The 21,562-nt window shown below is 43.8% G+C and overlaps 1 protein-coding gene across 1 annotated transcript; it reads right to left on the reverse strand.

Moving 5' to 3' along the window:
- Positions 1-3,570: 3,570 nt before the first annotated feature.
- On the reverse strand, positions 3,571-21,116 carry LOC149932816 (uncharacterized). Its single transcript, XM_090155774.1, has 4 exons — positions 20,435-21,116; positions 19,193-19,538; positions 5,430-5,555; positions 3,571-4,732 (listed from the first exon to the last, which is right to left on the reverse strand). Exons 1-4 carry the CDS (start codon positions 20,705-20,707, stop codon positions 4,302-4,304), a joined length of 1,176 nt encoding a protein of 391 aa, XP_090011900.1. The 5' UTR covers positions 20,708-21,116; the 3' UTR covers positions 3,571-4,301.
- Positions 21,117-21,562: the final 446 nt, after the last annotated feature.

The raw sequence follows: 21,562 nt of genomic DNA on the forward strand, positions 1-21,562 counted from the left end.
ACAGAGCTAATAACCGAAAAGCTTTTCTCCTAAGAATTTGATATTTTCAGATCGAATAGCACGCACAGGGGACATGCGTCAGATTTATAACCCGGTGTACCGGTAAGATTGAAACCACACCACCGGAGGTCTATCATCATAATGCCCTACGCCAGCGTCCACAAGCCCGGACAGGTGACAAAACCAGCATGGGTAGCAGAACCCCACTACTGATGGCCGCACCCTCGACGCAAGCCGCTCAACCCAGCAGAAGGTGCAGCAATGGGCCGACCAGCGCGCCACTTCGCACACAGCAGTGGGAATGAGAGGGGATGCTCTGGAAACTCCGGCCGACACCTTACCTACGAAGGTAGAGAGCCAAACCCATTGGAAAGAGCTCCTAAAGGGGAACGGCGAGCACACAGCAATCCAAGTAACCCGGCACAGCTGGCACCGGATATCCCGGTGGGAGCCCAAAAGGCCGAGAAACAGGACCGCCGTGCCCTCATACGGAGGCTCGCAGCCCCACACCAGGCTACCCAATCCGCCGAGGCGGCCAGGTTGCCTGGACCCTCTCCGTTAGCCTGGGCCGAAGCCCAGTTACCAGTCCACACCGGACCGAAGCCGGAGGTGGAGATAGGACCATTTGGACGGAGCTAACATCTCCCAGCGCGCCACCGCCCGTGATGGGTTACAAGAGCCGGACCCCGACTCCCCGGTAAAGCCGCCAGTTATTGCACACTCCGACCCCTTGTGGGCCCGCACGCACAGGGGGTCAATAGATGATAAGAAACTCAATGACTTTGAACATAGCCGTCTGAATATATGGTGTATTCAGAAGGCTATGTTCATGGCTCTGCCATCGTGCATTTTTGTCCAAAGGATTTGTTTAATTTCTTTTTTACGGCTTCTTTTACTTTGGTCTCAGTTTTTTTTTGTTTTTTTTTTTACCTCTTTGCCCTTGTTATTTTCTTCCTAATCTCTCCCTTCTTCTCTTGTATCCTCCTTTATAACTTTGCCGTTATATTAAGCCTTGGCTAGGCCATAGTTTCTAGCCTTCATGCACTCAGATGAGATGACGAACGAGACCGTTCCGACTTTCCAGAGCTGGACGACTTTGTGGAAGTCAAGCCTAAGGTGAACTTGATGAAATTTACCTAAATGTAGTCCAAATTAAACATTTCGTAATTTTCAAAATTAAAAAAAAATCCCAAGCTTTTTTAAATGGAGATTTTTTGGTTTTAAGTGATCAAAATCCCTTTCGGTTGCCATAGCAAATCGAATGGGTAGTGCAACTTTGCCTTTTGGGAAATTTAATATCCAAATCGGTAATAAACACCTCGGGTACTCTCCTTGTTAGTTGGCCGTGGCTTGGAGTGGCGACTTTTGCATCACCTCTGCCATTTCACTTACGACATCATCTCAGGAGATAAACCCGCATCCATCAACGTTTTTTCTCGTGTCATTTGTTGCTGTTTCCCGTATTCTCACCCCTCATACGATACCATGTATATAGTGTAATGTGTAAATTTATTATGTTGGTTTTTTTGTTCTGTATCTATGTATTCGGTTTAACATTCCATGTATACGCCTCTGTTTTTCCAGATAGTCTGTAGAAATATTTAATGCTAAATAAATAATTAAAAAATCATTGGAGTGCCCACCCATATCTCGAAAGATGATATTCCGGAGGCAGTTCGAGCCAGTGCAGTGGACGTTTCTAGTTTTGGCCGCTTGGGTGGTAGGAGTTCTGCATATATTTTGGGTTTCTCTAGAGTGGTCCCACTTAAGGTCTTGTTTTACAGTACCTCCATAACCCTGGTACCTCTTACCGGCTGTTTGTCTACGACTAAGGCCCAAGTCAATGTTTTAAATGAATTAACTTTCGTGGATAACACAAATTTGAAAAAGTATGTATTAGTCGTTGATTGTCCCAAGAACCTATGTAATTGGTATCCCCCAAAACAATTCTCTATAATCATTGTGGGTGTATATAATAATACCAGAAATACATGTATTTCTGATAATACCACCTACTGACATCGTAACTAGTGAAATCGTACCTATTACTGACTACGAAACCATAAAACTTAAACACTTAAGACATTATTTTAATTTTCGGTTGATACATATTTGATATACTGGAGATCTCATTGTACTTTGACTTGATGATTTTGATGATATGGTCCTCTTGAATACTGCAGTGGTTTAAATATTCATTCCTCACTCACTCAGGTTTGGACCAGGGTTAAATCGTATAGCAAAGGAGCAATCACTAATAATACTAATATCACACTGCTCAGTTGGATTTTGAAGAGACGCAGTGCCATCCCAGACACGGAATCAGCTTTTCGCAAAGATCGCAGGGCCACCGATAACATTCTACGACTCACGCGAGAGCCGAGAAGCCCAGATCGCCATTGCTAGGGGTCTCATCTGCGTAGCCATTTCCCTCGACTTGAAAAATGCTTTTGGTAGTGTTCACCATTAAGGACTATTAGCTAGACTAAGAGCTTTAATTGGGAATCACTGGTAACCTCTATCACTGGGTGGATAATTTCCTGACTGAGCGTACTGCAGCTGTCAATGTGGGCAATTCTGTTTCCGATCCGTTTGATGTCACTCGTGGTCTGCCTCAGGGGAATGTTATCAGCCCCACACTCTTCAATGTACTATTGGCTAACATAACTACCGGCTGCCCTCACTACCAGCTGCCCTCCACTGTTGAATAACATGGAGGATTAAAACATAGAATGGGGTTTGACATTCCAGCCTGACAAAGGTAAATTCATGGTTCTCCATACCAAGGGGAACACCGATTTTTATATAGATATTTTCTTCACTCTGATTCAGTCGCATCTGGAGAGGGTCGATAAATATGTCTATCGTGGCGTCACGATTGATACAAAATCTATGAAACGTTTGAATTTACTACGGGCGGTTTCATCTATTCGCTGAAAGTTTTATACACGCAGTTTATTGGGTCACGTCTTGACTATTCTTGCTTGGTTTACAAACGAACTAGATAGAGTTCAAAACGTTGCCCGCAGGGTACTCCTCGATATGTATCACTATCAAAAGTCAAAATTTCAGCCAGAGATTCCAACAGTAGACCGGTTTCGCCTTTTTGGGGCTAATCAGTATTATGTAGGAACTCTGGCTTTGCTCGGAATTCTGCCGATATCAGTATAACTAATATCAGGAACCCATAACTCTACTGGGAATGCTTATCCTCCCGTATCGCATATGGTAAGATCACTCTGAAGAAGTTGTTTGTTAAGTTAACATAGTGACGTCAAAAAAACCGTCAGTCACATCGAGACGAAAACCTGCCGCGATAAGCATTCTAAGTAGATGTATGGATTCCTGCTAATATACATTCAGGGTGCCCTATATGTATATTTTTATGTATCAGTTTATTGTGAAAAAAATAGTCGGGTCAATGATTTCTCTTTATTAACTACTATTAATAATAGAGATAATTTTAGGTCGTATGTCGCCGACCAATAAGATCACAGAAGCAATTCAGATTACTGTTAACACTATTTTATCGTTTATATATATATTACCGTTATTAAAACGAGAAATACTTAAGTTTTAACAGTCTAACCAAGTGAAAAAGCCGTCAAAAACACCAATCAGTTAGATAATTATGTTACAGTATTATCGTGTACGTTTTGAAAGAATGGGAAACTCTGTTTTTTTGAAACGTGAAGGTTATATCGATTTGTTTTCCCATTCAGAGTGAAGGAGCACTTTTATTTTGTATCGATAAAAATCGAGAAAAGAGATAAATTGTTATTTTTTCGGGAGATCATATGGTCTCGCGGAACGACCAGGTGTATATTTATATAACGAGTATGAATTTATTCACGCTCACGTCGTTACGTAACTACATACTGTCGTCGTTTTACAATCGGATAGATAGCTGGTAACGACGGAAAACAATGGGCCCAATTCGTGGAAAGGCGTCACAAAAATCGACGTTTCAAACTGGCCTCGGATGACGCAGAGTTAAGAGAATATCCGTTCAGGAGATATTGTCTCTTTGGGAAATTTACCGCGTGACAAGAACCATTTTAGATTTTAAGGTTTTCACGAAATTGGCACCGGTACGAGAGAGGCCAACGATAATTTTGGCCATCGAAAATCGTTTATTATTTCTTTCGCGAAAGGAGAACGAAGGGTAATTTTTTTTGTAAATCGAATTGGAAATCTTCGCTCTAGCTGTGTGTTTGCGTATACGATGACGCGACGAGAATTTGGATCAGATATATTCTGGCAGCACCAAAGAGTGACGTCGTATTTTGTTCGGCGTCCATTTAAAGTAGAGATTCCATCTCGTCCCTGGTGGTTCTGGCGTGCGCCCGGTGCCTCTTTTTCGAGTTGGTGACGGCTTCTATTTGCCGATGGGCGTGTGAATTGTGGTGGTAATGACGCTTGGCCCCGAAATGTTTCTTCTTGGCGTTGTTGGTGATTCGGTGAAGGTGTCCGCTCTTGGGGGTGGACGAAGGCGCGCTGCCGGCCAGAGGCGGCGGAGGGTCAGCGTGCGGCTCCGTCAGCCAAGGGTGGAAGGCCAGCTGATGAATGGCCAGCTCGTCGGACGTGGGCAGCGTGGCGTCGCAAAAAGAACAGCCGAAATGACCCCTACGTCGCTGATGTCGCAGGAGGCGCGCTTCCGTCGCGAAGTAACGATCGCACACTCCACAGCCTTCCTCCTCCTCGCCAACCCCTTCTTCGTCTTCCAAGTCGTCTACGAAACGGAAACGAAAGATATGAGCATCGGAGAGTACGGCACAGACCCAGTTTCATTTCTTAAGATTTCCCCATTGCGAATGATGCCTCTATTATTCGGCCTTGGCTACTGAGATGCTACAACCCCCTTCCATGCCCTGATAAACTAAATATATATACCGTCACCGTTAAAACAAAACCACGTAACTTGAGATACGTGGTTTTGTAAAAATTGACATATTCAGATTCTAAACCCCCAATTTACATATATAACATTAAAAACATTAATAGGTTGCGATTGAATTTATTTTTTTAAATCGAGAAAACATTTAAACGTATCTTTGATATTCGCAACGCATTTCGCGCAAAAGCACGTATCTCGCTTATTGTCAGCTCCTATCTCACTACATGACGCGAGACCACGTATCTCTAAAAATTCCCCTTTAGCAAAATATTTTTAAATTAAAATCCTCATAAATTCAATATTGAAACGAAATTATTTAATTATAAAATTAACTCGCGCGTAAAAACCTAACACTCGATTTCACAAGTCCCTGCAAAATTAAAAATCCATTTTTCTCAAAAAGGCCACCGAAAAGATACGGGGTTTTGTTTTAACGGCGACGATACACTCCCTTCCGGTCCGGCCTACATTCTTGGACTGTCGCTCTCCTAATCATTTAGCTCTATCTGGGACTTCCGTTTGAGTGGCTGACCTGAAAACTCGTCGCTTTCTTCGTCGGTGGTGTTGGTGGTGGTCGTCTCGTCCTCTCCTTCCCAGGGTGAGCTGCCATCGTACATCGGCGAGTCATTCCTCCGAAAATTCAAAATTGTCGCGTCCACTGGAATTTAAACAAAGATAACGGGTGCTCTCATTATCTTATAGCGTTTCCCATTTGACTGCTCTCGAGCAGTCTAGATCGCTCTGATCAACATTTTACGTTCCATTAGCGTGCTCGGATCTGCTCCGATCAAGTTTCGCGTGTTCCATTTCGCACTCTCAGGTGCTCCGAGATCGCCCAAAACCGATCTGCCGATTTCGACAGATCAACGGATCGAGATCGAGATCGGAGCAAATTTTCGCGTGTTCCTTTTAGATTTTTTGGCAAAATGGCAGACCAAGATGCGAAAATTCAAATTACAAGCAGACGAAAAACAACAAAGCGCGGGAATATGTTCATGGAATGTTCCAATTGCGGTTTTACTCTAGTCGATTGGGGCGAGATCTATGACGTCAGAGACAGATTCAGAGCGAATCTTGAGCAATCAAATGGAAAACGCTATTAATGTTCGTACGCGGCTCTTAAAACGTCAAGAAGCTCTCTCAATCGATCCTTTATTATTTTGCTCTATTTTTCGCCTATTATATAGCCTAAAATCGGGATTTGATCCCTTAAGTTGCCCATTTTCAATAAATCCGGGGAAAATCACTATTGGCTTAAAATATTTCTAGATCAGTGCTTACAAGTTGAAGTGCATCGCTAAACTGTAATTAGAACTTACTTACCCGAGGTGTAAAACACTGATTTTGCTCAAACTCGGGGGTTAAGTAGGCCTTAATGAATCATGAAAATTCCCAAAAGGAAAAGTTTCAACGGGCATTAGTTTTGCCATGGCAACCGAAATGTTTTTGACAACACAAAATGAAAAAATCCTTACCCAAAAAAACATGGGATTTTGAAAATTTCTATAATGCAAAAACAAGAAAAAATTTATCAAAATTGACGAATTTATTATTTTCTTCTAGTTTTTTGCATTTTTAATTTTTTGGAAAATTCTAGAAGTTTTCAAAATCCCATGTTATTTTCTGTAAGGAATTTTCCATTTTGTGTTGTCAAAAACATTTTCGGTTGCCATGGCAAAACTAATGCCCGTTGAAACTTTTCCTTTTGGGAATTTTCTTGATTCATAGAGGCCTACTTAACCCCCGAGTTTGAACAAAATCGGTGTGTTACACCTCGGGTAGTCTCCTTGAACTTAGTAAGGTAACCCGGCCACCTGAATTAATGGCTTCAAAAGTCGCTTGATGACTTAGGCCTAAGGTGGTGCCTTGGGTATTAGCCTAGCTGATTATTATTATTATTATTATTTTTAAGGTCACAGATAGGTTTTGAAGATAATTAAAAACTAAAACAGTTTCTCGAACCCAAAATTGTAAAAATACGTTAGTTCTTAGGATAAACTTAATCAAATAAATAACTCATTTCTTTATATTTTGTTTCCATTTTTTAACGTGAAAAGCGCTTTTTCTTCGAAATTTTTCATATTTTGTTGAGAGGCCACTTTTAGTGAAAATGTTCCAACGGCAATTAAGGCTTCGAAGAACGCGAATGAAGGCCAAACTTTATTGGCCTTTCCCCGCGTTAGTCTAGGCGAAATTATTCCTAGAAAACGGGTATCTGTTAGCCTCTGTTGTTTCGGTAGGTGGCCCTTAGATGCTTTTTTATTCCCCTTTGGTTTTAGCCGTCTGGAAAGCGATCGATTTGAAGAGGGCACCGCCTCGACCGCTCTTTTCTTTCACTTTTTGTTTATCTATGAAAGTCTATTTTTAATCCGTAAAGGGGCGCCTGTAAGGTCTCATCGGGCCACCGTGTATAACATCAATTACCCGGCCATCCCGACAGTATCGCGCCGAGGAATATCGAATATAAATTCGGCCATAAAAGATGGGAAGGAGTGGTAGGCTCTTTCTTATTATGTCTTATACTTTTCCTTCCAAACGAATCCAGGCACGTGTCTGCCAGTGCACTCACTCTAGCGAAACTCCATCTTCTCTAATGGAAGGATCGGAGTAGTATTTTTACCCCTTTTATTCAGCCCAGGTGAATCGCTGGCGTTTTTGCTTACGCGTCACCCCGGTGTCGCGCGTTTTTCCATCGTGGGAAGACTCCCAACGAAAGATGGCTTTAGGTTAGTGGAAAATCTTAAAATAAAAGATTTTCCTACTCTCCTCTTTATACCCGTCCAAAGTTTTCGTTCCATCTATTTGGCCACGTCGGAGGAACCCGAATTTAGGGGAAGCTATTACGAACGAAATAGCCCGGAGCGTGTTTTCCGTCTCTATACGCGTACGTGTATAGCGGAGTGAAGCTTAAATCAAAGGCGCCTTCTCGCCCTTGACGCAACTGCCGACCACCCTCGAAAGGGACTTCCAAAGTATCTCCATTACATGTATATTCGAATGAAAGAAGCGGGTTCTCTTCTCTGTATACGTCGAAGAAAGCGGAATGGAGCGAAAAAGAGATCGAGAGACGCAGGTGCATTATGGTCTTGGCAGGCTGGTCTCCCGCGATCGTATTCTTAAAGGGGCAGAAACGACTGTGGTGAAGAATATAAAGAAGAATTGAGAGTAGTCTCTTTACGACTTCATCGCGTTCGTGACAAATTTTACGAACAGCGATTTGGTAAAAGAGTGAGACGGTGAATTGAGGCGATGATAGAAAGATAGGTGGCGCTACGGGAAAAGAGGGAGAGAGTGAGGGTGTTTCGTCGGAATTGAGTGATGACGTCTATGGTTTTTCTCTTTTAGTCGAGCCCGTCCTTTTTACCCCAAATGCGTTTAGGAAGAAACTCGTATTATTAGGAATCCCGTGTCCGTGTGTGTATGTGTTTTTCTCCTTACCTTTTTCTCTTTTTTTTCATATGTATTTTATTTTATTTGGTTGAGGGAATTGGAGGCTCAAATTTTCGGAGCAGTGTGCCCCGAATTCTAAATTCGTGGCTCTCGCTCGGCCCTACTTCTTCTTTCTTTAGATGGCCCCCGTTCGCGAATTGGAAAATTACTTTGCGGGGAGATTGTGTTGGGGAGGAACAACGAGGGGTTCTGCCCCGCGCGACACCAAATGGAATGGAGAGATAAAAATAAATTGGAAAGGAGGTTCTCTGCAAAATCAAATTTTATACGACTCCTATACAAAGTTTTTAGATTATTCGACTTTTTTCCCCTCGAATTTCCTTAGTTGTTATTATTAAATTGGTCGTTGGAGGCCGAGGGTTGAGGTGTAAGTCCCTCTTTTTTAATTAAATAAAGTGTCAAACGACGTAATGTATTAAAAATTATCCGTTCAACTCGAAATCGGGAATCGCACGACGCGCTAAAGAGTCCTTTTTACGCTAAGGGCCTTTTTTAGGCCTAATTTGTTAGGGTGAAATAGTTGTTTTTAGAATGGAAGAACCTTTATTAAAGTCTACCGAATGCCGTAAACACGTAAGTAGGCTCTTTGTTTCTAATTATTAATACGTTCGTCCTTACCTACGCGAAGAGAGATTTGTTTAAATGTCACGTCGGCGTATACGGTTGCTATTTTAAACCGATCCTGATCGGAATCTCCCAATTATCCACCATTATTAACGTAATTAACGCTGGCTTAATTTTTTTTACAATTGGTACCCGCGCTTCATTTCCCCGGCGTACTTTAGCGAGAAATCCCTTTAGAACGGGACCTCCTGATAGACCCTCGACGCTAGTGATGGCGTTTTAATTCATCGAAGGTTTCCTCCAAGGCCTATCTCTCTCTCTCTCGATAGGCTAATTACTCCAAACCAATCTTGTCAAAATATATTTCCAGGGGCTCTACTCGAACTCGGTCGCCGCTCGTTACAACAAACCCTACAGAAGAGCCAGAGAGAGAGAGAGAGTTGATAGTCGTTCGGGCGGGGGGTTGGGACGATATTTCTGACGTCACGACCCACCCTTAACTCGAGCAGCTTTATTAATTAGGCTTCTTAATCAAACTGTCTGAAAAACTTAGTCGCGGCGTACGAAAATTCCTCCCTGTTTTCTTTTGTCCGCCTCGTCCTCCGTTATCTATTTCGTGTTTTTTTTTTCGTTCCGAACCCGGGTCGAGAACGATCTTCAATTACCGAAGGCCTAGATAGGTATCTTGCATTCTCCCATTTCCAAAAGAATGAGTTTTGCATGCGATAGAAAAATCTATAAATCTCATTAATTCCAAAGCTAAAACATGAGCTTTTTACGGGAATATCGGAAAAGGTTAACTTCAGGGGTGTTATTTTCCGAAACGTTTTTTACTCCTAAAATAACGCGTCCAGGCATTTGGAATGCGAATTCTATTAGTATTTATATTCATAATATATGTAACTTCACGATAGATATACACACCCGAGAGTTGATCAAGTACGTGGGTAGGTTTCTAAGAACGTTGAACGGTAACATCCAGAATGACTCCGCTTTAAAATCAGCGCGTATTGCCATCTAGATGTTGTCAAACTAGAAGGGTTTTTATTATTGACATAGGTACTTTCAAATCGTGAAACATTTTTTTAATATTTTTTTAAAAACATTATATTTACTATAAATATACATAAAATATATTTTTACATTTTAAACTTTAATTTTCAGTAGTTACAAGAAATTAATGAAAACGTTTTAACCGTTAAGCCCCATTTTCATGCTCGCTGGTAGCGGATAAAAATCGTCAAAATTCGCTTCCGCCACTCGCAAGCGTGAAAATAAAGCTAAAATATCTGTTTGAAACCGATCGACGCGGAAAGTGAAAAAGTGTATAGCTGAAGCGGATTTAGTCGATTTTTACCCGCTACCAGTGAGCATGAAAATGGGGCTTTAATCCTTAACAAAATATTTCATACACATTTTATAGTAAATATAATTCGTTTTAATGAAAATATTTACCGGGTAGATTGAATCTGTACCATTCCTAGTTGCATTTCCTAGCTTCCGCTACATGCATATTATCATTTTCAAAAGTATAAAGAAACATAACTTCAGCATTGCCTTGGTTCAATGTTCTTATGAACTTAAATACGTTCTTGGTCTAATACCTTCTTCAGACGATTGGTAAATACACCGATTTGGGTGCCTCGAGTAATTTTTTTAATGAGCCGGGTGATCGAGTACTTGATTAGGAGCTAGTTTCATTCAAGTAATTAGGAAATTAAATTTAAAATTAGTATAAACTAACTTATAATGCTGAAAAATATTCCTTTAATTTAAACGAACCACAGTTTCCACAACATAAGTAAAATTATAGTGACTAGTGGGATATAAAAGACTACTATACTAGGCTACTAGCCTAATTATAGCAATTAGTAGTAAAATAACAGTACAATACAATTTTTTTAAACTATTAATGTACCATCTATCCATATATGGATTCAGGAAGTTAAGACTACGGAGTCCTTACGCCGGCCGACATCCGAGATCGAGAAGAGTTACCAAATCAAAACCAAATAATATTAACATTGAAGAAAAACCGCGCAGGCGCACTACGTATTAAAAGGGAAAGCTTTAACCAGTTAGATAACCCTATAGCCCATTAAAAACTAAAATTTATGGCGAAAACCGCATCAAAAAATATTGAGTGGTTAATTTTTAATAAAATAAAGAAATTTCGGGAAATCGAAAAGCGCGCGTCCGCCGTGACACCTGGTGAGAAACCGGTGAGACACTCCCGGCTCGATTAAAATTTATTAAGAAAAAAAGCTCGCGCTGCTGTAGATGCGAAAGATTTTAGTTTTTTTTAATTTGCACGTGCGGCGCTTTCCAGTTATAAGGGACCTAAGCCTAATTTGAACGATTTCAAAAGTTACGCTAGTTCGCAAATCGCTCATACGGGGTTAGGGGTGCTGGCGGCAGCCACTAAGATGGCGGCGAAAATTCAAACCCAAACACCTGGCGTTATTTTTCGTTTCGACTTTTTGGGCCAAAAGCTATTTTATCAAGACAAAAAAGGTACGTGTTAGTATATTGAACGTCTTGTTAATCTTTTGATACGGAGATAAGGCCATATTTGGAAAAGCTTGGCCGTTCCCCTTTAAACACCGTGATCCATCCCCAGGGTCATTCGAAGCGTTTGTTGTTTGTACGTCTTGTAGGTGCCGATCATTGCCAGCCCAAAAAGTTGCAAAAACTCCACTTTGAATTAACGAGTATAAAAAAACCAATGCTCGATGAGTTTAGAGAGCAGCTTATTCGAGTAATCGAGTACCCGACTATGCAATTTTTCGGTACTCGATAATCGACGAGTATTTTCCAATTAGTTATTCAAAAAATGCCGAGTAATCGATGATGTTCGAGTACTCGCACAGCCCTATTCACTACACCTCGAATAGTGAATACAACCCTGAAACATGTGCATTTTTTCCACACCCTAGATTCGATTTCTGAGCCCTTTCTGATTGACGGTTTTCTAACGAAGCATTTACATACTTCCTGCACGCTAGGAGCAACAAACACAAGGAGAACGCAGCTAGCCTTTAAACACGCTAACGCAGTGCTGTGTACAAATTTCATTGGACGAACCTTTACGCTGAACGTTTTATAGAAAGGGGGAAGACAATTTCCGAAATTTCCCCTTCCGACGGCAGCAGGTGATAATGCGTCTAACCAATGAAAATTGTACGCAAGAAAATGCACGGGTTGCGTTTTCCTTATGTGGGGTGTTGTGTTTGTTGCTCCTAGCTGCACGTGACCTCCAAAAAATTGGCCTCCATTGGTCGCTGTTTTGTCCTATCACGGCCAACTTTGATGACGCGCTGTTGAGCAACAAGCGCGTCACCAAAGTTGCAGTGGTCTTATCTATATTCGGTTACCATGGTAACTACGGAGCTTATTATTTTTTAGTTCCGGCAGGAAACGGTTAGACTACGCGCGAGGCTGTTATTTCGAATCTAGGGTACGAGGTTTATATTCTCTTTTATTACACGCAATTCGGTAACGTTTACCAAGAACATATTCAGATGAACAGAGAATATGCGAGCGGCACCCTTTCGCTTCGTGATTCCAGGAAGATAAACCACGCCCCTCTCCTCCCCTTCAATATAATAATAATAATAATAATAATCAGCTAGGATAATACCCAAGGCACCACCTTAGGCCTAAGTCATCTAGTGACTTTTGAAGCCTTTAATTCAGGTGGCCGGATTACAATGCGTAGGAGGGTTGTGGCAAGCTCTCGTGCCACGCGAGCCAACAGCTCCCTACACTAACTATAACCGTTAACCTCAACAAGTTTTTATGGAGGGGGAAACCGCTTAAACCAGTGGGGAAAGAAATTGCAAACTCAACGCAGAAGGAGTTGTTCCGAGTTTTCACCCAGTGCCACAAGCTGGGATCAAACCCGGCTCCTCTTTCTGCGAGGCGAAAGTGCTAACCACTCCGCCACCCCACCTTGTCTGATCTCCCCCCGTATGATCGCAGGCTCTCTCTCTCCGAGTAGGCTGAGAACACCTTCCTGGAATCACGGAAACAGAGAAAATAACTGCGGCAACATATTTTCAGTTAGCCTGAAGTCCTGAATACATCTTTGCCATTACTTATAACATAAGCCTATCATAAGGTCCCCATAAGTAAAGGTCTAGCATAGAGCCCCATGTTTACGGCATTGTCCATGCGAGAAGAAAATTAATGTACGACGATAGGGCAGTAGCGACATCTTCTTTTCAAAATTTCTACATCTAAAGTATTCTCTTACTTGGTAGAGCGGCCAGGCTCGGATTGATAAATGTCACACAAAACGCGTCGAAATCTCAAATTTGAAAAATAAATACCTTCAGAAACGCAACTCTTATTTCTAAAAGCCAGTTTCAGGTCCTGGTGAATCATTTTGCAAAGATTAAGTGTTAATTTTAACTGTTAAAGTGATAAAATTGCGAATAAGCCTTGGCTACGGTGCTAAGGGATCGCGGCGCAGATTTCTCCCGCGTGGTTCTAAGCATAGAGATAGAAAAGAAATAGAGGGAAGATTACCGCGTTAAGGCACCCCTGTTTTTGACCGGTAAAATTCATCCCCCCCCCACGCCTGTATGAAAGCGGAGATGGGCAGAATTTGCAACGAAATCTATCCTTCTTTTGTATACATCAAATGACAGTTGGTTTTCCAAAAGGCATAATGTATTTCATTTCACCGCGCGTCGATGGCGCCACGTAATCTGCCCATCTCATGGCTTCCTACATTGGCGAAAATGGGGTCGGAACTCGCGGTCAATTTCGCCAGATACAATAATGCCTCTATTTCTTTTCTATCTTTATGGCGGAGATTTATCCCGCGTGATTCTTGGTTTAAAAACGCTCGCTCACGGCTTGCGTGAGTTTATAATGCATTTCGCGAAATTTATTTAGGAAATGCATAGTTGAGGACGTAGCCACTAGGAGGTGCAGATTTTGAATACCTGCCTCTTAATAACCGGTATGCATCGTCAAAAATTTGGCCAAGACCTTATGATAGAAGAATGTACGTATTTATCCTTGGGTAGAATGACTATGTTAAGACGAACCTTGGACTTCCTGGTTTAGTTTTCCCCAGGCACGAAAGGGGGAAGGAAAAACGTGTCGGGTGTGTGCTTCAATCGCGTCGGATGATGTAAGATTTAGCGAAAACCGGAGTTGATATGATTTTTTTAGGAGGAAGAAGCTGAATGTTAGAACGTGAAGGGGATTGGGAGCATAGTCCCTAAGTTTAAATAAATAGATTCTTTGCTTATACATTAGTTCGTTTCCGTTTGGAGTGAAACTTTACGCCAGGATAATCCGCAACTCTGGTTTACTTTTGCCAACCTCGAACTTGTCCCTGTATCAAGACCCCCGGGAATAGTCGGGTCCTTATAAATAGTTGAAAACTTTGTGTCTCTCCCTATCCTCGCGTAAAAGAATCGGTACGGATTATAAACGTATCAGGCAAACAGAGCAGTCGATTCCAGAGAGAAGAAACTAGTGAAGCTAAAAGATAATGCGCGCATTCTCTTGCATAAAATATGACCGGGATGAGAAAAGGAGGAGGAAGGGGGGGGGAGGACAGCTCGGGGACTTTGTTATCTGGCCCAGAGAAAAGAGATAAACTACGGAGGAGGAGGCGTCCGAGAAAGCTAACACGTATTTTTATCGGATGGAGAGAGCAAACCCCTTTCTGGCGCCTACTCTTCTTCTTTTAGACCAACTTTTTTTGGGGGGAAAGCTCCCTCTATAAGTCTTTCTTTTTACGCGTGAGCGTCTTATAGCCAACCAATATTGCATGGCGAATGGATCGGAACGGACGACAGCCTTATCCGTCATTGTCGGATCGACTTTGAGTCCACTAGCTCCCTCCCAACTACTCCCTTCAAATCAATGACTCCTCCAGAGCCTCCCCTCCTCTTAGGACCCAAAAAAATGCCAAAATCTAAAAAAAGGACATCCCGGAGAACGTTATCTATAAACAGAAATCAAATCGACTTTAATAAAAGTGAGAGAGTATTGGGGTGGCGCCGTACCAGAGAGAAATTTCTCCGATAGCCGATAAGGTGGTTTTTAAGGGGTGACGTTGCTCCTTTTTAACTTATTGACGTCGAGGTTTATCTCACGAGCGCGTAGACCGTACCCGCTTCCCGTCTTACAGTCAACTGACGAGCTTCGGTCGCGGATGGGACGTGATATTTTTTTGGGTGGAAAGGGGGAACAGTGGGTGGGTATACTCGAAGAGTAGAAACTTATCGAAAAGAGAAATAAAGAATCAGAAAAAAAGGGCCTAACTACTCGAGAGTTAATCCGATTTTATCGCGAGCAATTTCTTTAAAAAAAATGGCCGAATGAAGTTTTTCTCGGCTCATTTTTCCTTCTTCTTCCGCCCACCCCACTTTGCTCTTCCCCGATCCTTGGATTTCTTTCTCTCTAGAATCCACTTCGCACTTTTTTATACCCGATATATATATTTTTTATTTTCTCCCTCCATTTTGCCGTACACACACACACTCGCATCCGGTTGCCATAGCAACCTCTCCGAAGCAAAAGAGAAAAAAGTCCGAGGTTTATACATTGGAAAGGATAAAACTTTGGAAATGGCGAATGTATAAGGTACGATAGGGAGAGAGGCTGGACTGGAACGGTTTTGGGTTTGATGGCGCCAGAGGAGGGGGGGGGGCTGAAATGAAAAATAATGTTCGAGACCTTTTTGTAGATATAGAAGATGTTCGGTGTATAGTCTCTTTCCTCTGTGACTTTCTTTTTAACCCCTTTACCATGTCGTAAATAGAGAAACCGAGTTGTATAAGAGCCCTTTCTCTTTCCTTGAATTTATTTCCGACACGAGAAGCCCAGAATGTAAAAAAAAAGGATAAAAATACGGGTATATGAACGAAGCCAAGAAAGAATGAACGATTCTTGGTTTTTTGACTTTTACGAGCTCCGAATTAATCGCCTATAAAATTCTGGGGTCCCCGCGGAAGGGAGGGGGTAGCGCTCTTACAACGGCTAGCGTGGTCGCCGGTATAGGTTATCTAAAAATGAATTTTGTCTTTGGTATAAAAGACGATAATGATCGAAAGAGTCGCGGTTTATTTGGAGAGAAAAATTATCCTTTTTCTTTAAGCCCAGTTTATAACGATCGTAATTTCAAACTATTAATAAGAACGAGGTTTATTGATTGATTCTAAACAAGGCCTAGGGAGTACGACGCGAAGTTCGCCTTTTAATGGTTCACCATTGACTAATGCGTGTTATATTAAGCTATTAAGGTTCCATAAACGTTCTAAGTTTATATTTTTCAAATAAAATTACTTTAGAAAAGTTCTTATTTTATGATCAGACTAAAGCCCCATTTTCATGCTCGCTGGTAGCGGGTAAAAATCGACAAAACCCGCTTCAGCTATACACTTTATCACTTTCCGCGTCGATCTGTTTCAAACAGATATTTTAGCTTTATTTTCACGCTTGCGAGAGGCGGAAGCAAATTTTGACGAGTTTTATCCACTACCAGCGAGCATGAAAATGGGGCTTAATACGTGCTTGTCATGGATTGTGACAATGTTTTGTCTACGTCACGTAGCTATTGCTCTTGAAGGTAGAGAGCACGAGCTGCAGTCGCGAGCCGCTTCGAAATCGGAAGCCCGCGTGCAAAACTCGCGTGAAAGTAAAGCACTAAAATAACTGGAGCTCGTGATGCGGATAAAAACATTTTGTACTACTAATTTTCATTGTTTTATCCTAGGAGCAACAAACACAAGAAGAACGCAGCTAGCCTTTAAACACGCTAACGAAGGGTTGTGTACGAATTTCATTGGACGAGCGTCACGAGCCTTTACGCTGAACGTTTTACGGCCGGGGGGGGGGGGAGACAATTTCCGAATTTTCCCCTTCCGTCGGCAGCAGGCGCTAAAGCGTCTAGCCAATGAAAAATGTACACAAGAAAATCCACGACTATTGTCGGGTTGCGTTCTCCTTGTGTGGGGTGTTGTGTTTGTTGCTCCTAGGTTTTGTCAAGGAGGATAGGAAGGGAGGCGAAGTAGGAGGGATGAACGTGCCAGCATCCTTGTAAAAAGCTTAGCGCGCGCTCGGCGGGAAAATTTCGGAAAAATGGCGACAAGATTGCGGCCGCTACGCTACGTGTTGCCGCCATTTTTCCGAAATTTTCCCGCCGAGCGCGCGCTAAGCTTCTTACAAGGATGCTGGCACGTTCATCCCTCCTACTTCGCCTCCCTTCCTATCCTCCTTGGTTTTATTTTATAGAAACACCTATTACTCCTTTAATAGTTTGCGTCTCATCGTTAGCCATGCCGCGTAGACCGTACGGAACGCTGCTACCTACGATTCCCAGAGATGGCTCCAGAAGGCTAAACCCTGTAAATTATCTAATCTCTGAACACCGTCGTGCAGCGTGTCGAATACTTCTACTGGCGTTCGTTTGGGGGTCAAATATTCCAAAATTTGGGTATCGAAATCGTAAACCAGGTTCTTAGCGCGTATTTTCGTCTTCGTTTGAAGGGGGCCTTTGCCTTTGGTGCTTTTTCAATCCATTACTGTTTAAGGTCCGTGTCGCGGTAACTCGATCCCGTTCATCTCTATCGTCGGACTCTTTTATGTTCGTAAGGGGATCGGGCCGGATTAATTCCGAGGTGGGCAGGGTCACGCGAGTGAGAGGCTGAGGTCGTAACCCCTTTCCGATTAGCGAATCCCTTCCGCGGCCGCGTCGGTGGGTGCCACTAATATCTCGACTTCCAATCTCTAGCGTACAGCTTCGCGAAAATCCTATATAGTCTCTACCTCTCGCGTAATTCTTCCTCGTTGAAAAGTGTCAGGTATTTACTTTAGTTCTTTGTCCTTTCAGCCGCTCGTTGTTTCAAATTCCCAGCCGATTGCTTTTAATTACCGGATAATGGAAAAGCCAAAATTTAATTTAAAGACTTGTCAGCTCTTTTCAGCGGCATTTATTTCGGGACCAGAACGTGAGCCCGGGACGGGGCCGATCTATTCCGTTTCCACCCACGCGGAGTATCGTTGATCCATTCCCCCGCTGGCCTTTTTGCTCTAACTAGGAATTATCTTCGCGAAGAACAAATTATTACTTTTAGTCGGGATGGCGAGGGGGCGAGGGGGGGGGGGGGGTCTTGAAGGAGAGATTGGGAATCGCGGTGGTCCGAGAGAAATGACTCCCGGATTTACGAATTCCCTCTTTTAGACCTTAGCAAAAGAGCTCCATCGTGTCGGAATGGCCTAGGTGAAACAGTTCCCCATCTACTCTATAATATAGGAGAGAAAGGTCGAGTAGCCGGTCTGAAAATAACCAGCCACGCGTTAAGAGATATAACTCACGGTCTTTAACTAATTCTAGTCCATTTGAATCAACGATTGAGATAATGTTCGTTTCCTCTCTTTCTTTTTGTTGGTGGATCAGTTGCTAGAAACCAACGAAGTAACCTTACACCACAATCGATGCTTAGTTAATCGATTAGCAAGTCCGGGTTCAACTCTAGACCCATTTTGAGGCGTTATCGCGAACGAAGAAGGCAGAATATCCCGCGTCTTAAGTTTAACACTTACTCCCGACTATAGAGGGTGTTAAAAGCCCACACCCGCGCGATTTTTTGTCCACCTTAACTCCTTCTTTATGGGCTGTTAGCGAGTGACAAAAAGAAGGGAAGGGGGGGGAGGGTTGATGAAAAAAAAAACTAAGACTAACAAAATAGCTGTTGGCGCTTCCATTTTAGAAATCGATACGACGAGGAAGTGGGCGGAGGCTGGAAGGATGAGGGCGCGAGGAGCCGGGCATCGTTCTATTGATCAACAAAATTTCGACATCCTCTTGATTCCATATTTATGCTAATTTTAGGATGATGCGGATTAGGAGTGGAAAATTTCTATTTGAGTCGGGAGGGACGCGCCGTTTCAAGCCCTTCCACGTCTTCCCGTCTATATTCCTTATTACTAAAAGCGAGTAATGGATGTTCTAGCTCCTCGTAATACAAGCCGATTTTCGCAAAAATTGAAAATCAATCTTTTTAAAAACCCGTATGGAAATAGCTTGAATATTGAAACGCGGGAGAAAATAAAGCCGGGATCTAAACCCACTCCCTCGGCTTGGAAGAAAAAATTCCAAGGGTACGTTATATCCGAAAATCGACTTTAGCGGCGCGAACTCTTTTATGGCGTGGTTCTACACGAGGAAAGTACGTATGAAAGGAAAGCCTTTTTTATTTTGAAGAATAGAGTGAAGTATAAAAAGGAAAAGGAGATAAGGCTGGTAATATTTACCCGTACTGACGCTGGATGCGACATGATGCGGAGAAGGGAAAGGTGGGGCCGGTCGCTTGACCAAGGCGGTGACAATCTCGCGACGCTGACCCGGGGTCGGAGTGGCCCACGCTTCGCTAGTGGCCAAGGATCCGACGTCTTGGTGCAAGGAGTTGGAATTGGAAGAGTTGGAGGAAGAATACGAGGCCGAACTGAGTTTCATGGCCCGTCGCACCAACGGAGGTACGCGAGCCAGAGGAACCACGTTCAGCGCCACTTTGGAACACCTTCCTCTCCTCTCCAGCTCTCGCAAGGCGGCCAGATGAGCGTTGTTCAGAGCGAACCACTGTCCCCCGGACTCGGCCACCTGCGATAGATATTTTATAAAACGTTTTATATTAATGGATCCTATAAAAACCATTTTAGCCAGTCAGCCTCCGTTCGCTACGCTGCCGGCTATTTTTAATCCGCCGTTTCCTTTTTTATCCATCCCGCGACACGGACAAAAATGCTTTTATGGCCGATCGTAAAAAGTTCCAGAGATTAATGGTGTTTATTACATTTTTTGTTATCATGCCGTATTTTTTCGACGCGCGTCTACGTGGGAGTTTTTCTTTTTCGTTTGTGGTTTTTGAAGGAGCGCGGCTGGTGTTCGGGTCGTCGCGAAAGCCTTTGGCCGCTGCGTGACGGAAGAGTCGTTTATGGTTGATTACGGATTCCCGGGTTGTCGTGAGAAGGAATCACTTGTTAGTCTATTTCGACACGTAATTCCCCGGAGGGAAGTTCCCGGCGCAAAAAAAGGAGAGAGAGAGGGTCACCCATTAACAAGCATTCCCTTTACGTGACCCGAATCGTTAAGTGTTAGTTGGCGCCTTTTAGAAGAACGTGGGGGGGGGGCGGAATCACTGGCTTGTTTTCCTCGAATTCGCCCAAAGCGTAAAGCCACTTTATATTTAGTGGTAGGCGAGATAACTAAACGGGCCATCCTCTGAATAGAAAAATTTCCTTTCTATTAGACGCCTTAACGAGAAACGGTAGACTCTTTTATTTCGAGAGAGAGAGAGAGAGAGAGAGAGAGAGAGAGAGAGAGAGAGAGAGAGAGAGAGAGGGAATAGGTTACGAGGTCGTTCTTTGTTTAACTACGGATGAGTTACCCTTTATGAGATTAGAAATCGGAGACGCGCGACTGCATAGCGGGACTCTTTGAGGCGGTGAGGGATGACGGAGAGAGGAAAATGTATGATAATTGAGTGAAGGACTGACCTGCAAACGAGGCGGTTCGTCACCGGCCATGGCGTAACTTTCTTCGAGCCTCTCGAGCCAGGCGTCCCTGGTGATGGGGTCGAAGGTGAGAAGGCCGCAGGGGCAAGGCAGAAAGCGGACTTGCGAAGGGGCGGCCGTCGGCGAGCGGCATCGGAATGGGCCCAACCAGCCACCGGGGCCCCACCAGCGCCCGTTGCCGGCAACAGCGTTTCCACTCGTAGCTGACGGGCCGAATAATCGGCAAAAGAAAGCCCTGCACGCCGAAGCCGCCATTCTAGCGGGGGCATCCTCCGATCCCGCTTTAAGAGTAGGTGGCTTTTCCCGAGTATTGGCGGAGAGGCTCGAGAGGAAGCGAAATCGCAGAAATGGCTTCTCGTCTTTCCGAAAAGGTTTAGCCGTTTGAGGAGCAACACGAGCCCCGAGCCCAGCCAACTCGACGCGTTCTTTCTGGCCGCTAATGAGAGGATCCGCTACCGGCGCGACGAGCCAGCGAGAGCGCCCGAGAAGTCGCTTCTCCGAAAGAACCGCGAGACTCGGATGCGAAGAGTCTGGATGACGCCGATCTCCTCCGAATTCAGGCTGGCATTGAACATCTCTCCTCTTCCAGCGACGCCAAAGACGTTTCGGAGTCGACTCCCGGCGGAGAAGAGAGCCGGAGCCCGCTCTATCTATACCCCCTCGATCCCCCCTCCGTGGTGCTCTATAGAGAGTTTGCCGTTTCTATCATCGACTTCCTCCTCCTCCTCCTCTCCGGGCGAGCGACGGGGCTGCTCGTGCCGCCATCTGTATTCCTGATCCCGGGATTTCAGTTCGGGAAAGAAGCCGACCCGAAGGAGAAGGGCACCCAGGCGGGAGAAAGGGGTCGGGTTTGTAGATGGGGCGCTCGAAAATAACCAGGCGTATCACGCTCTCCTCGCTGTTAACATCCCGCTCTATATAAGCGGCGAATCGCTTTCGCCACCCCCCCCCCCTTTCCCGCTTCCTCAAGATTCCCTAGGCCCGTTTTAAAAGGTAACCTACCTCGTCGTTATACTGCCGCTGTAATATACGGGACGCCGTCGCCGCGTTCAAATCGCTACGGATAAAATAGACGTTAAAGTAAGGGATATATTGGTTGCCACGACAACG

Source organism: Leiobunum rupestre, chromosome 8 (assembly GCF_980474605.1).
Source record: "Leiobunum rupestre chromosome 8, qqLeiRupe1.1.hap1, whole genome shotgun sequence".
In the NCBI taxonomy this organism is placed as follows: Eukaryota; Metazoa; Arthropoda; class Arachnida; order Opiliones; family Sclerosomatidae; genus Leiobunum; species Leiobunum rupestre.